Source organism: Xenopus laevis, chromosome 9_10S (genome assembly GCF_017654675.1).
Source record: "Xenopus laevis strain J_2021 chromosome 9_10S, Xenopus_laevis_v10.1, whole genome shotgun sequence".
NCBI classification, from domain to species: Eukaryota; Metazoa; Chordata; class Amphibia; order Anura; family Pipidae; genus Xenopus; species Xenopus laevis.
In genome coordinates this window covers 24,371,968-24,387,446 of record NC_054388.1, presented here as the reverse complement: position 1 = coordinate 24,387,446, position 15,479 = coordinate 24,371,968, and the positions used below count along the sequence as shown (strand labels likewise).

Sequence of the window (15,479 nt, the reverse complement as noted above, 5' to 3'; positions counted from 1 at the left end):
GCAAATATTCTTTTAGTATATTTGTTGCAACTTTTAATCATCATGACAATTTGCCTTATTAGGGGTTTGCACTATTACAGAAAAATATAGAAATAAAAAAACAGATTGCATACTGCCTTAGAACAACCCATAGTAATGGAGGGCACATACACAGCAATCCACCAACTGCCTGGGTGCCAAATGGTAGTTCAGCACAAAGATGGAGTGCTCTACCTCATGCGATGAATCCTTTCGGATCAGGTGCTTTAAGCAGTATTTGATCCAACCTGCAACTGGTCAGAGAATCAATTGCAAAAGTCCAATATACTGCAGCACACTGCAAATTGTATAATATTCAAAAGTGTACTTTATTGGCTCAAATGTGAACCACATGTCTGCTCACATTTGAGCCAATAAAGTACACTTTTGAATATTATACAATTTGCAGTGTGCTGCAGTATATTGGACTTTTGCAAATGGTAGTTCAACAAGCACATCTACAGCAAAAACTCAGCACTCACAGGACTTACTTAAAAATCCTTTTTATTATGAAAAATCAAATGTCACATATTCAGATGATAAGGGTCTGAATAAGTGACCGAAACATTTTGCCCAATTTTTAAGCAAGCCCTGTGAGTGAGTGCTGAGTTTTCACTGTGGAATATATGGATATTTATATTATTTATAGTTTATTTTATTTTTCTCAGACCTGACAGGTCTCCCACCTTATCCTGTCAGTCTGATATAGAGGTCTGACTTGATTAAAGAAATAAACAGACATTCTCTCATGTAACCGCGTGATTATTAAACCCTTCCGTTTATATCACATCTGATAAATGAAATGGTCCCAGTCATTTGTATCACTGTGTTTATTTTCAAAACACTTTTGTTGCCACAGGATTTAAACTCACACATTATCCTTTATCTTATAAAACAGTTGTGCAGTGCAAGGATTACTTGTACAGATTACAAAAGATTTATATGGGGAGGAGAGAAAGGGCTGAGACACTGGGGGGGGGAACATATACAAAGATTAGCTTTATTTGTGATTTGGACACGAAGGATTAGTACAGCATGGAATTGATAGATTAATGGGCACTGCACAAACTAAATATAGATTAATTTATAATGGACAACTAATAATCTGCATAAAAGCTTTTGACAATAAACTAGATAGGAAATTATATTGGATTGGTTTATTGCCAGGTAGGAATATGTGAGTGTAAGGTTTTGGCCTTGTGCAGATTGAAGTTTTTACCCAACTGGATCAGGGGTGCTGCATGCTACCACATTTATGCTTAGACTTGTTTTTCTCTCATAGTACAATATTAACTGTGCAATTTCAGCAGCCAGAACCAAATTGCACTCAGTTAAAACAAAAAATGTTGATGAGGCATTAGGGGTCAGCACTGGGACATGCAAGAAGCAGCCCTGGAGCCACCAGTGTGTGCGTTAAGGGGAATATTATTATAGTTCTAGGGGCATTTGTTCAGAATACAATCTTTCATAACAAATAGTGTTTTTAAAGCAGCAATCAAAATGTAATTTGGGCCAATGATCTCACAACCCCCCATTTCCTCTGCCTCTGCTTTTTTCAGTATGGAAGTAGAGACAAATATAGTATGATCACAGACATTTTTGGAAGGGTCAGTAAAAATGAATATTACATTAAACCAGGATTTGAGTTAAAGCAAAGAAAATGAATAGAGAAAAGTCAGAATTAGAGATGTTAGGAAGAGGGAGAAGCTGGCTAAAACAGTAGATAAGAAGAGATACTGTGGGTTGCCCATTTTGCAGGATTACAGGGCTGATACTAATTTAGAAGGAAAGAAATTACAAAGTTTACATAACCTCTGTTCTTCTACAAAAACTCACATTGTGACAACCATGTAAGTGGAATTGCGTAAGGTCATTGCACACATGTACAAAAGAGAACAGCTGGGATGTGGTCATGCATCTGTGCCAGGACAGAAAGATGATTGCACAGATCTCAAAGCAGAGAGCTGGATGCTTTAGACTTACACATGCTTTCTCCCTGCAGAACAGGGCTTGTGTAGGGACATATACAAGAATGTCTAGATAATGCCATACTGGGCCAGCTCGTGCAGCTCCAGGTGGTTGAAGGCTTCCCAAGGGCAAATAACAGTGATGTCTGCAATAAAAACCACAAATGTTTTATTATTTTGTTTGCTTTCCAGGTGCATAACTCTTAAACTGGCCGTACACCTACTGTATACCTACTCTATGACACCCATTTTATAACAAATATTTGTTATATATCACATGTACATTATATATGTTTACTCACACACACAAAATATCCAATGTCAGATATCCACCCTGGATGCCTTTGGTGTGATATCCATTAATACTGAGTGCATAAACAACTAAAGCTGCATTTATTTAAATAATTAATGCTTGACAATGAAGAATTGCAATAGCCTGCATTTTCTAAATGATAATCACTCTACTCACAATAGCACCCAGAATAGGGAACTGGGAACATTTTGAAAATGTATTCAAATTTTGCAATAATTTTAAACAAAATTTTTGGGGTATAATTTAAATTAGAGAATGTCTTTTGGTTAATTTAAAGGATACATTACCTGTTCCCAGGCCCTCCATCCCTGGGATATCATCTCCAAATCTGCAAGTTAGAAAAGGCAAAAGTTAGCTGCAGCAGTAGTTGAAGCAAATATTGGATTGAAATGATTAAATTGCCTCTTGTGCCATAAACCTAATAACTAATGTGATCACCTCACCCATGTTAATTTGTAAACACCTAGGGGTGTATATGTATAACCCAAAGCTGTAGGTGTTTGTAAGAAGTAGGTAGGTAGGTTGGTATTTATGCTTTATCTGTAACTCAGACCTGTCTGTGTTTGTAGCCAGCCATATATGCATAACACTAGAGCTGTGGATGTTTTCAGGAAGTAGATAGCTATAAGTGTATAACCCAGATCTGTGGGTTATTGTAGGAAGTAGGTAAACATACATGTTTATTTCATTCAAGCAACAAACAGGATTAAAAAGATTGCTGGTTTATTGCAACAGGCTGTATGACAACCACACCCAACGCATTTCAGGAATGACTCCCTTAATCATAGGCCTGGCTGGAGCCTATAATTAAGGGAATTCTTCAAGAAACGCGTTAGGTGTGGTCAGTGTCGAAAAACCTTAGACCAGGGCCCACCAATTAATCTTAGAAAAGGGGCCCACTCTCAGTACTATTATTCTTCCTCTCCTCACTCAAACTCTATTCTCCTAGTCTCTTTTCTTTACATACTATAATCTATTATTCCATCTATTTAGTCTCTTTGTTCTCATAGAAATAGGGAATGGCCATGAAATAGGCCAAATGTTTAGCAGCATGAGGGCCCACTGACACCTTGGCCCACCAGGACTTTTCCTGGTATCCCGGTGGGCCAGTCCGACACTGGGTGTGGTTGTCTTACAGGCTGTTACAATAATAGAGCCCTGGGTATTTGTAAAGAGTTCTTATGTTATGTATATATGCTACCTATACTATGTGGGTTATGAAGGCATGGGCTTGCTCTTACCCCTGCACTCCTTTCTTGGGAGGTTTGCTTTTAAACTGCCTGGTCTGGCGCTGTTTGAACTTTGGGGGTCCTTTCCTAGGCGTGGCAGGTCCCCCTGTCACACGGGTAGCTGATTTTATTTCAGGCTTGGCTGGCTCCAAATTCATGGTAAACGTGGAGGTTATCAGCAACTGGACTCAAATGGTAAGTCTATAAATTTCTGCAAACACCACCTGAATGGAGAGCTATGCTAGCCACCTGCAAGAAACAAATGAATGAAAGAAATAGTATATTGGTCTTTAAGGATATGACCACCTTCAATAATTATTTTGCACACATACACCAAAAAATGTAAATAAAGCTTAATATTAAATTATGCTCTACTCCAAACTACAAAGTATTATACCGTGCAATCATTAAATGGTGAAAGCACAACCAGGACTACACAGATACTGTGCTGAAAATATTGTTCTTGATTTAAACTGATAAAGGGCAACTATGATAAGTTAAGATGTGGTCCTTGTCCTGTGTTCACCATTTGATGTTTCCATATTGTAGTCTAAGCAATGAGGAGCCAGAAGCCACATTATAGGGTACTGGGCAGTTGTAACAGTTGGGTAAAATGGTAAGTTTTACTGTTAAAGAAGGCAACATTCTTAGAAAGTTTTGAATTTGTCTTAATTTGTTATAGTTTTTTTAATTATTTGCCTTCTAGTTCTTTTCAGTTTTTAAATCGGGTCACTGACCTCTGTGAGGCTACAGACTTTATTGTTACTTTTAGTTGCTTATAATTCTAATTAGGCATTCTCCTATTCATATTCCAATCTCTCACTGATTCCAATCTCTCACAACACTCCCCTCTAGGATTTTACCCAGGGAGTCCCCCCCCCTGGCACCAGGGATACCACTATTGCCTTTACAATATATTGGTATGGGGCAGGGAGGCAAATGGCTGCAGTTTAGCCAGAATCGCTCCCTTGTTATTTTTGGGTCTAGATCAGATGACCTACAATGGGGGGCGTATCTCCTTATTCCCGGACTTCTCGGCTAATGTCCAGAAACAGTGTGCGTCCTTCCCAGGAGTAAAGAGGAGGCTCAGAATGGTGGGACTCAATTACTCCATGCTCTTTCCTGCAAAGCTCACTTCTTCATGTCACCAACCGAAGCTGACATGTGGCTGGACATCCATAAAGCCCAGAGAACACCAAGAAACAGCCCAGACAGGCAGTAATGGGTGCCCGACAACAAGTGAGTATGCCATTATAACAGAGCACATATAGAGACTGCCTGGGAGTAGAATACTGTCCACTACTCATCATGGGCACTAGGCTCGCTGGGACCCTGTACTTCACATCATCCAGTCCAGGTCCGGACTGAGAATTAAAATAGGCCCTGGCATTTCAGGTATACAGAGGCCCAATCAGCCCACATAGAGGCCCAAACAGCCCCCACCAGCCCACTAAATATTGACTTTCAATGGGACCTTACAGCAGCCCCTCTGGCATTTGCCAGAACCCACAGATTGCCAGTCCGGGCCTGATCCAGTCCTTAGATAGAGACTCAGGGGCAACACCAGTCCTTCCTTGAGATCCAAACATGAGACTCAAAGCCCATGCGCGAAAGCATTGATCAAATACTTAATGGAACACGTTTATTATCCTCCACTTACATAGACATTGCATGATGTTGGGCAATAGAAAGTAGGGAGTTGTCACAACACTCCCCTCTAGGATTTTACCCAGGGAGTCCCCCCCCCCGGCACCAGGGATACCACTATTGCCTTTACAATATATTGGTATGGGGCAGGAAGGCAAATGGCTGCAGTTTAACCAGAATCACTCCCTTGTTGTTTTGGGGTCTAGGCCCACCCATGTTGGGGGGATGGGCAGGTGGGTTAGGGCTTTTGTGGGACACTTTTTGTATGTTTCCTTGTTAAATGGTTCATTCAGCTCTGCAAACAAAGTCTGTTGCTCTAGCACATGTAGAAGGTACCTCAGACCACCACCACGGTCAAATCGCTGCCGGGGCACACCCCCAAAGAGACCCCAACCTGCCAAATGTATGAACAATCAATCACATTAGTCTCCTGGAATGTCAGGGGATTGAACTGTAAGTTTAAAAGTGCGCAAGTCTTTGATTATAATAAAAAATATAAACCAGCAGTTCTCCTTAACCCACGTAGTGGATCAAAAGCTCTTATCACTAATAGGCCCATTCTTACTATGTACCTTTCTCCACCCATATTGGTTAGGAAAGGAATTCCCTTCGAGTTTTGTGGCATTTGAACTTAAAGTACTTCCATGGGAGGTACATAGTGTTACATTGTAAAGAAGCCAATCAACTTCTCGTGCAGGCCAACATATACTGTCCCCCACCTTTCAGTTGCACTTATGAAACGTGTATACATAGCTCTCACTTTCTTTCCAACTGCTACAATATGCTTACTTGGAGATAATAATGCCACACTCAAAGCTGGCCTAGACAGGTTAAGCCAGACAACGGTGCAGGGACAGGTGCTAAAGCGCTGGACCGACGATCTAAATCTCATAGAAATATGGTGCTGGAAAAACCCAGACAACCGACAATACTCATGCCACTCTTCTAGTCATAGCTCCCTTTCCCATATTGATCTTGCACTAACTTCAGCCGACTTTCCAGAGCTTTCTCCGATCACTCCTCTCTGGTCATTACTATTTCTACAGAGGACAACAGAGGGAGGGCTAGCTGGTGTTTATGCCCCATGTGGTTAGCCAATACACAGGTTAGAGATTGCTCCGAAGAGGAGTATGCAGTCTACTGGGACACTAATGAAGGTAGTGCCCCACCAGATTAACCGTGGGAGGCCTCTAAAGTAGTAGCTAGAGGAGTCCTAATTAGGGAAATTGTGACAGCAAGGAAGAAAGCAAAATCTGAAGTGGAGGAAGCAGAGGAGAAGTTTAGCGAGGCAGAGGTAAGCCATATTCAATAGCCCGATGAGGACACACACCTGAACTTTGGTCGGGCACAAAGGTCACTTGAACTAGCTCAAACAGCACTGACTACGAACAAACTCTTATACACAGATCAAAAGATGCTTCTGGCAAGGTTGGCCTCAACAAGGGACTCGCAAACTTTGAAAGCATGGGTTAGGGATGCCAAAGGGGACCTGCCCATCACACATGAAGGAATTATTCATGCCTTCAGTGACTTCTACACAGATCTATACAGTACAAGGGTCACATCTACGCACGACCAATTATCTGAATTAGTTGGGGCTATCCCCTTCCCCCGACTCTTAAAAAAGGAAGCAGATTATCTAGATCAACACATAACGGCCCAGGAGGTGGTAGAGGCAATAGCTGCTCTCCCAACAAATAAGACTTCCAGTATTGACGGGTTCCCTGCGGCCTGGTACAACCTGCAGGACAATCTTCTAATCCATCATCTTCATCAGACATTAACTTATGCCATTGAGCAAGGCTCTCTCATAGTGTTGATTGAAAGACCCAGGGCTCTGCGACTCGAACAGTCCCATATCACTCATCAACACGGATGTTAAAATATTTGCAAAAATATTGGCCACAAGGCCACAAGATAGTGCCATCTATCATTCATGCAGATCAAACCGGCTTCATGACAGCCAAATCTAATGCTAATAACCTTAGGAGAGTTTACACCCACCTCCAAACCAAACACATAAATGGGGGATTATTGTTTCATTGGATGCCACTAAGGCATTCAACTCAGTAGAGTGGCTATTTTTTGGGAAGTAATGCAACAGTTTGGTTTTGGGCCGAAATTCCTTAGCTGGGTCCAGCTGCTATACTTACAGTCTACCACACACATAAGGGTCAATGGAGCTTTATCCCCCCATTCCCACTCACTAGGGGAACCAGCCAGGGCTGCCTCCTCTCCCCACAACTATTTGCACTGGCCATTGAGCCCCTGGCACTTACCATCTGCCAAAACCCAGGAGTTGTTGGACTCAAATATGGTCAGACAGAAGAAAAACTGGCCCTATACGCAGGTGACCTACTGTTATTTTTAGAGAACCCCTATGAGTCCTTACAGGCGGCCCTCTCGGACATTGAGAGGTTTGGGAAGTTCTCTGGATTGATAATAAATAAGTCCAAATCAGTGATACACCCAAAAGGTCCTATTCCGGCCCCACCCCCCACTGCTCGGAATCTACAATGGGTCTCTAAATTTAGGTACTTTGGCATAATTATCTCAACTGACACCTCTGAATACATTACAGACAACCTGGAACCCACTATTGTGCAATTTAAAACAGCATCTACAGTATGGTTTAATCTGTTTAAAATTATATACCTTCCATAGTTTTAGAATAAGTTGCACAACTCCCCAATTTGGATTCCCGAAAGTACATTCTGCAAAATAAACTCACTCCTTACATTCCTCTGGGCTAATAAATCCCCCCCCCCCCGTTTTGCATGCTGCTCTCTTACAGCTCCGGTTACTAAAGGAGGTCTTGGCCTACCTCAACTACTCTACTATTATCTGGCCAGTCAGTTGCACCATATACACAGCTGGTTCCACAGAAACGTGGATGACTCAGCCCTTGTATTACTAGCCAATAGGCGTGGGTCACTAGAAGCTATTCAGAACCTCAGCAAGAGTTTAGTCAGCACTCATACCTCCAGAAATCCTTTCATTTGGTGCAAGTCTCACAGTTTCCACCACCAACTGATTTTCGAATCCTTTGTATCACAGACAGCACCATCCTTGAATGTATTTTCTTAAAACGCCTTTATTGAGACATAGGCTCTTGACCCAGATAAAACACAAAGTTTCAGACCTTTTTTTCAAGCCACTTAAACCGCACCTGTGCACAATTATTTATACATTGTAAGTGACCCCTAGTGGTATTTGTGTTTTAACACATCTCATATACAATCAGCGACAATTATAATCAAGTTAACAATGTTGCAAAACAATGTGTATTTTGTTTATCTTAATAAAATGTCCTGTTTTGTCATAGTGTCCATTTTTTTGCCTGTGAAAAAAAGGCTTACCGTACTTGACTAAAAGAGCCCTTTCTGTTGTGGATAAAACGACATACAAGTAAGGGCTCTAACAGACGAGCGATTTTACATGCGCTCCCCTGCGTTGCGCTTTCTTCTGCTCAGCCGCAGGGGAGTACAGGAGAAGACACACTGAATTATTGTCAATGGGGCTTTACTCACACAGACGCATGTAACCGCCAAACGCAGCTTGGGACACCTGCGTTCGGCGCATACATGCGTCTGTGTGAGTACAGCCCCATTAACAATAATTCAGTGTGTCTACTCCTGGCTCCCCTGCGGCTGAACAGAAGAAAGCGCAACGCAGGGGAGCGCAGGTAAAACCACTCTGTCTGTAGGAGCCCTAACGATAGTCAGCCAGCTCAGCAAAATAGTCAGACAGATCAGCAGGAGAGCAGGGGGCTAGGCTTAAGGAACTTTCAGAAAACATTAAAAATCATGAAAAGTCTGTATATTTTTTAATTGATGTATATTACAAAGTTGCTTGAAATTATGTTTACTTTTTCAAAAAGCTTAAGTTATCTTATTGTGCAGTTCCCCATTCAACTAAATAATCTGAATTTTAGATTATCTCTGTCTATGTCATACTAAAAGTTAAATAAAAGATGAACTACCCATTAATGTCCTAGTAAACAGCAAAATATTCAACTCTGTATAACATTTATGAATGTGGTTATCACCACCTCTGAAGTCACGTATATTAGTTCCATCATTTGTTCTGTGATAAATCGTCAGCCTGAGGACCACAGACTTGCCATGTACTATAAATAAAGAATTTCATAAAGAATTTGCTACTTCAACATGGTCCAATAGGATGCTTCTTCAGTCACGGTTTAGCAAATGTAATTGCAATTGGTCTTCAATTCTTTTTTTGTGTATGTTAGTTTTTTAGGTTCTTGTCCGGCAGATGGCAGAAAAGTAAAGCAAATAATTATAAATCTATAAGAAATAATGGAGACCAATTGAAAAGTTGCTAGGAATAGAACGTTCTATAACATACTAACTTACCTTTAATAACGTAAAGGTGAACTGCCCCTTTTAAAAGGTCCAGTTAAAATTATATTCTTCCTTGTTTTCCCTAGCTTTAATGCTGGTGTTATTCGTTGGCATAAGAATTTGTAACTGCCTATGTGGCCATAAAATGCCTTTTATTTGCACACTGTGATAATCCTTTTCCAAGAAGCGGTCAAAGTCAATACTCAATAGCCTAGCTGTGTTGGGCTAATCTATAACAAATAGCAATAGAAAATAGTAAGCATAAGGAACAATTTTAGGCCTTCAAGTTTCCTAAAATGTGCACAGATACAACAGATAAAAATATACCAAAGTGAGCATTCCCTGTTCTAACCACTACTCTGCAAGAAAAACTTTTTAGTGACTCAATAAGGGGTTTATGGTAGAGTCAAGACAACAGGGATGTCATCTTGTAGTGCTTTGATTGCATACCTTTGTGTAAACTTCAAAAGGTGTCAAAACTGAGATCAACTGGCCCCTGCATTGTTCGCATCTGTAATCCCTCTGTATTGTTCACACCTGTTAAACCCTACATTGATCACTCTTCAGACTCAGTGCCCACATTTTTTACCTGTTTGCATCTCAGACAGACTGTAAGAGCAGCACTGTCATTGTATCACTAAACATAGTACAGTATGTACTGTTCATCTTAGAGTGGGTCAGATAGGTTTCTCTGTCTCCTACCTTGCTCTGCCTGTGCCTGTGTATGCCACACTTTGCCTGCACTGCTCTACCTGTACCATATTCTTTGTTGCCTGTCTGTACCATGCTCAGTTTACCCTACTCTGCCTGTGTATGCTGTTATGTTTTGGTAGCCGAGGATAAGTAGAGTACAGGTATGGGACCTATTATCCAGAATGCTTGGGACCTAGGGCTTTCTGAATAACGAATCTTTCTGTAATTTGGATCTTCATATCTTAAATCTAATAGAAAATTATGAAAACATTAAATAAGCCGAATAGTCTGGTTCTGCTTCCAATAAGGATTAATTATATCTTAGTTTGGATTAAGTACAAGCTACTGTTCTGTTATTACAGAGAAAAAGGAAATAATTTTTAAACATTTGGATTATTTAAATAAAATTTAATCTAAGGGAGATGGGCATTCCGTAATTCTGAACTTTCTGGATATTGGGTTTCCGAATAACATATCCCATACATGTATAACAAATTGGCAACGAGATGTCTCTTCTACCTCTGCAGCAGCCTGCAGCTTTTATTCCAAACCCTGGTGAGCCTACCATACCTTTTACTGCTTGGATCCATATGTTTGAAAATTACATTATCGCTGCTGGCCAAGGGGAGATTTCTGCTGCTAGAAAGCATGCTTTACTTATTCACTGCCTGGAAACAGAGGGACAGCGTGTATTCTATACATTAACAATACCTGATGAGACTTATGAAACTGCAGTTACTGCTATAAAGAACTTTTTCATGCCAAGAGTAGATGTGGTTGCTGAAAGATATAAATTCCGCCAACGTGAACAACATAATGGTGATTCCACTGAACAATTTGTAGCAGCTTTGGGTGAGCTGGTTGTTACCTGTGAGTTTGGGAACCTAACAGATGAAATGCTAAGAGACGAAATAGTGGAAAAAACAAACTCACCTCGCATTAGAGAGAGACTGCTCTTAGAGCAAGATTTAACCCTTGCAAAGGCTATTACAGTTGCTAGCCAAATTGAAACAGCAGTGGCAGAGGCTAAAACTCTCAGTCAGGGAACTGCTGGGAATGTACAGATTGTGAAGTCAACACTGTGGTCTGAAATTGCATTTGTTTCTTATATAACAGCTACAGTAATAACAATTCTGTCTACAGTCTTCAGCAGAGAAGGTAATCCAAAGGAGTTAATATCAGACAACGGACCACAGTTTGTCTCATTTGAGTTTGAATCCTTTGTGAGAGAGAGGAATATTGTGCATATGAAATCTTCAGTGTATTACCCACAAGCAAATGGAGAAATAGAGCGATTCAACAGAAGTCTGAAAGAAGCACTACAGACAGTAAATCTTACTGGGAAATCTTGGAAAGTATTTACAACAGAGTTCCTACATAACAACAGAGCAACGTGCAATGCAACAACCCAATTATCTCCAGCTGAATTATTACATGGCAGACATATGCGCACTAAGTTGCATGTTGCAGACATCAAATTTCCACAAAACACTGTGCCTACAAAATCATCTACTGGTGACATTGTGAAACGTCAACAAGCCAAATGCAAGGCTTATAATGACAGAAAATGTGGTGTCAGAGAAGTATACTTTCAGCTTTGATCTTTAGTCAGTAATAAGAAACCAGGAATACTGAAACAAGGACAATCTAAATTTACTACACCACTTGAAGTGAGATGCCAGCGAGGACCATACACATATGAACTGTCTGATGGATGCATATGGAATGCAAGTCATCTTGCTCCTGTTAGATATTACTTTGGAGAAGCTCCATTTGATGAAGGACATTTTCCTACTCCTGATGTCAACTGCAATAGGCCTAAAGAAAGTGAACCTATAAGGCGTACTGAGAGAATCAGAAAACTACCTGCATGGACCAAGGACTTTGTGATGTAAAGAATGTATAATCTTGTTTTAAAATGCATACTGTTTAATTGTGGCTGTTTATTATAGTTTTCCAAATGCTTTCCTACTATAGGGGGAATATGTGGTGTTTATACAAATGGCCTGTAGATGTCACTGTGCTCAAGACTTATACTGTGCATACTTTCTATACAGCTTGTGGTGTTTTGCTTCCTGTTGTGTAATGCTGCATGAGCCTACTAATAAAGCACTGTTATACTGTACTCATCCTCGGCTACCAAAACATAACATAAGCCATATTCCTGCTCTACATTGCCTGTGTATGCCATATTCCGACTGCTCTACTCTGCCTGTGTGTGCGCCATACTCATAAAGAATTTGCTGCTTCAACATGGTCCAATAGGATGCAGACAGTGTTTAGCAAATGTAGATAGAAGGTAGAAATACCTTCATCCCGCCAATTGTATATATATGTATACAGGGCTGCACTGTTTGACCAGGGAGTCTCAAGTACTAAACCTGGCCATTCAAGATATGTTATATCTTATGGGCAGCCCCCCATAAGCCCCTTTGAGTTAACACAATTACACTTTGCTACAATTTCATTAATTTCTATTTTCACTATTGTAATGACCCATTTTTGCAGTTGTGAAGCCTCTTGAGGAGCTGCTAATCTCTGCTGACCTGGCCATTCATTTAGCTCAGGTATGATCCTCTTAGCCCAAGGGCATGAAAGGCAATCACAAGAGTGTAATAAGCACTTAGCATTATATCACAGCAAGAAATCCATGTTCTCTTGTATGCTCCAGGAAGTGCAGATAAAGAATATCCCACTAAATCCATCGTTGTCTCTAAATATATGCCTTTAGATCATGAACAAACAAAAAGTTTTTTTTGTGTTGTCACAAAGGTGCTGTTCTTTTATTGTAAAACATTAAAATATTACTAGAGGCAAGGAACATGTCAGTTCACATATCTGAAAGGATGAAGGATGCATTATGCAAATGAAAGGATATTAGATGAATATTATTTATATCATTAATATTAGATTAATGGTATAATGAACATTTGCAAAATTCATGAAAGATGCTATAAATATATAGATCCTATTATTATATTATCACCCTGTAAATTATAGTTCTATTTTCTCTTCTGTATTCTCCTTGATAAAACTGGTCTGAGTTCCTTGATCACCCTGTGAGCAGGGCATACAGGGGAGTAAAAGAGGAAAGCAGGCTCTTATAACTTCCAGGCATGTGCTATATTGTCCCCAACATTTTGATGGAAGGCCTCAGAAACATAGAACTTTCATCTGAGACAGACAAGCATTCTTCTCATGTGCTAAAGCATTTTGCCCTGGCCAATACAGTGCATCAGCCAATAACATTTGGAAACCTGCCCGATTAACAAACCATTGGATATCCATGGTACCTAGATAGCTATAAGGATGGTCCAGGCAGCGTACATGTACTGAAAATTTCAAAACTCTCCTACTATTTCATTGGTACATTTATAGCCAACTTAAGTACGGCACTGTGCCTCTTTTCTTAAAGGGGATGTAAAAGAAACAAAATACTCAAGTCCAGTTAGCAAATCAGTACACTTTCTGTAAATAATCGATCATTCACAGCTCATTCAACTTTCCTCTCCTGTCCTTCTGGAAGCTGCACGCGAAGAACCTTTGACAGTCAGTGGGCCTGCTGGCCAGAGTTGCTCTGCAGGCCAGAGTTGCTTTTCATTTCGAAGTACAGGGGCTATTATTTATGTGTTTATTTATGACTGAGGCTAATCTTGAAGAGAAACAATCCCCACACTGCTTCTTTGCCCTTCTAAGCGCATTGTTGATACTTTCTCACTACTCAGGCCAGCCAGGGCCACTCCTGCCTTGAGGCAAGGTGAGAATCTTGCCTCAGGCGGAACAGATCGGCCAGTTACCAGGGGCGGTAAAAAGCCGCCTCTGGTAACTTTAAGAGCCAGATTTGTTTTTGGAAATTCAGCTCTTCTAGTGCAGCAAGCACAATAGCGTTTGCTGAACTAGCAATGTGCCCCCCCCCCACCCAACGCTACAAGTTAGAAGCCTGGAGCGGGAGGACATCAGGGCCAACAGCCCCTGAAACACGCCTGAGGCCAGCCAGCCATGAAAGGATCTTAGCACAGCTTCCAGCAGGAGAGGATGGTAAATAAGCTGCAGAAGATCAATTATTTTATAGAAAGGTTAGTGATTTGCTAACTGAAGTATATTGAAAAGATGCTTTTTAGGTGAAAAAGCAGTAGATGTATTCTTTATTTGCCTTTACATCCCCTTTAATGTCAGGTGCATTTTCTTGACAAATATGAAAAAAATTGCTATGAAAGCAATTGCCTTTTAGCTAGCACCCAACAGCCTTTGGCTCGTGTTAGTATGCTGGGTGTTGTGATTCACTAACAATTCAATTGCTGCAGTTTGGTCCTGTTGCCATTTTGCTCGGTTGTAACTGCTGTTTCCCAGTAAGATGTTGATGCATGTTTTTGGGCCAGAGTGGTTGCCCCTATTTGCAGCTAATAAAAAATACTGGCCGAGTAACAAGCAGTTTGACTCTTAATTTAACTCTTATTATGATATAAATATTGCTTTACAACAATATGCAATTGGTCTTCAATTCTTTTTTTGTGTGCGCTCGTATTTTAGGTTCTTGTCCGGCAGATCGCAGATTATCGCAAATAATTCTAAATCTATAAGAAATAATGGAGACCAATTGCAAAATTGCTAGGAATAGAACATTCTATAAAATACTAACTTACCTTTAATAACTTAAAGGTGAACTACCCCTTTAAAAAGTCCAGTTAAAATTATATTCTTCCTTGTTTTCCCTAGCTTTAATGCTGGTGTTACTCGTTTACATAAGAATTTGTAATTGCCTATGTGGCCATAAAATGCCTTGTATTTGCACACTGTGATAATTCTTTTCCAAGAAGCGTCAACGTCAATAGCCTAGCTGTGGAGGGCTAATCTATAACAGCAATAGAAAATAGCAAGCATAAGGAACAATTTTAGGCCTTCAAGTTTCCTAAAATGTGCACAGATACAACAGATAAAAATACACCAAAGTGAGCATTCCCTGTTCTAACCACTACTCTACAAGAAAAACTTTAAAGTGACTCAATTAGGGGTTTATGGTAGAGTCAAGATTCACAACAGGGATGTCATTGTGTAGGGCTTTGATTGCATACCTTTGTGTAAGCTTCAAAAGGTGTCAGAACTGAGATCAACTGACCCTGCAGATAGGTTTCTCTGATTCCTACCATACTCTGCCTGTCCTACTCTACCTGTGTATGCCACACTCTGCCTGCACTACTCTACCTGTGCCATATTCTTTGCTGCCTGTGTGTACCATACCGAGTTTGCC

The 15,479-nt window shown here is 40.5% G+C and overlaps 1 protein-coding gene across 2 annotated transcripts in view; it reads right to left on the bottom strand.

Moving 5' to 3' along the window:
• Positions 1-830: 830 nt before the first annotated feature.
• pde6g.S (phosphodiesterase 6G S homeolog) overlaps positions 831-15,479 on the bottom strand; it is a 30,502-nt gene continuing 15,853 nt past the window's right edge. The window contains exons 2-4 of one of the 2 annotated variants that reach the window (XM_041577767.1): positions 3,540-3,776; positions 2,586-2,626; positions 831-2,131 (exon numbers count right to left, since the gene is read on the bottom strand). In XM_041577767.1, the coding sequence (XP_041433701.1) occupies positions 2,055-2,131; positions 2,586-2,626; positions 3,540-3,685 (264 nt within the window). In that variant the 5' untranslated portion in view covers positions 3,686-3,776 and the 3' untranslated portion in view covers positions 831-2,054. 2 annotated transcript variants of the gene reach the window in all.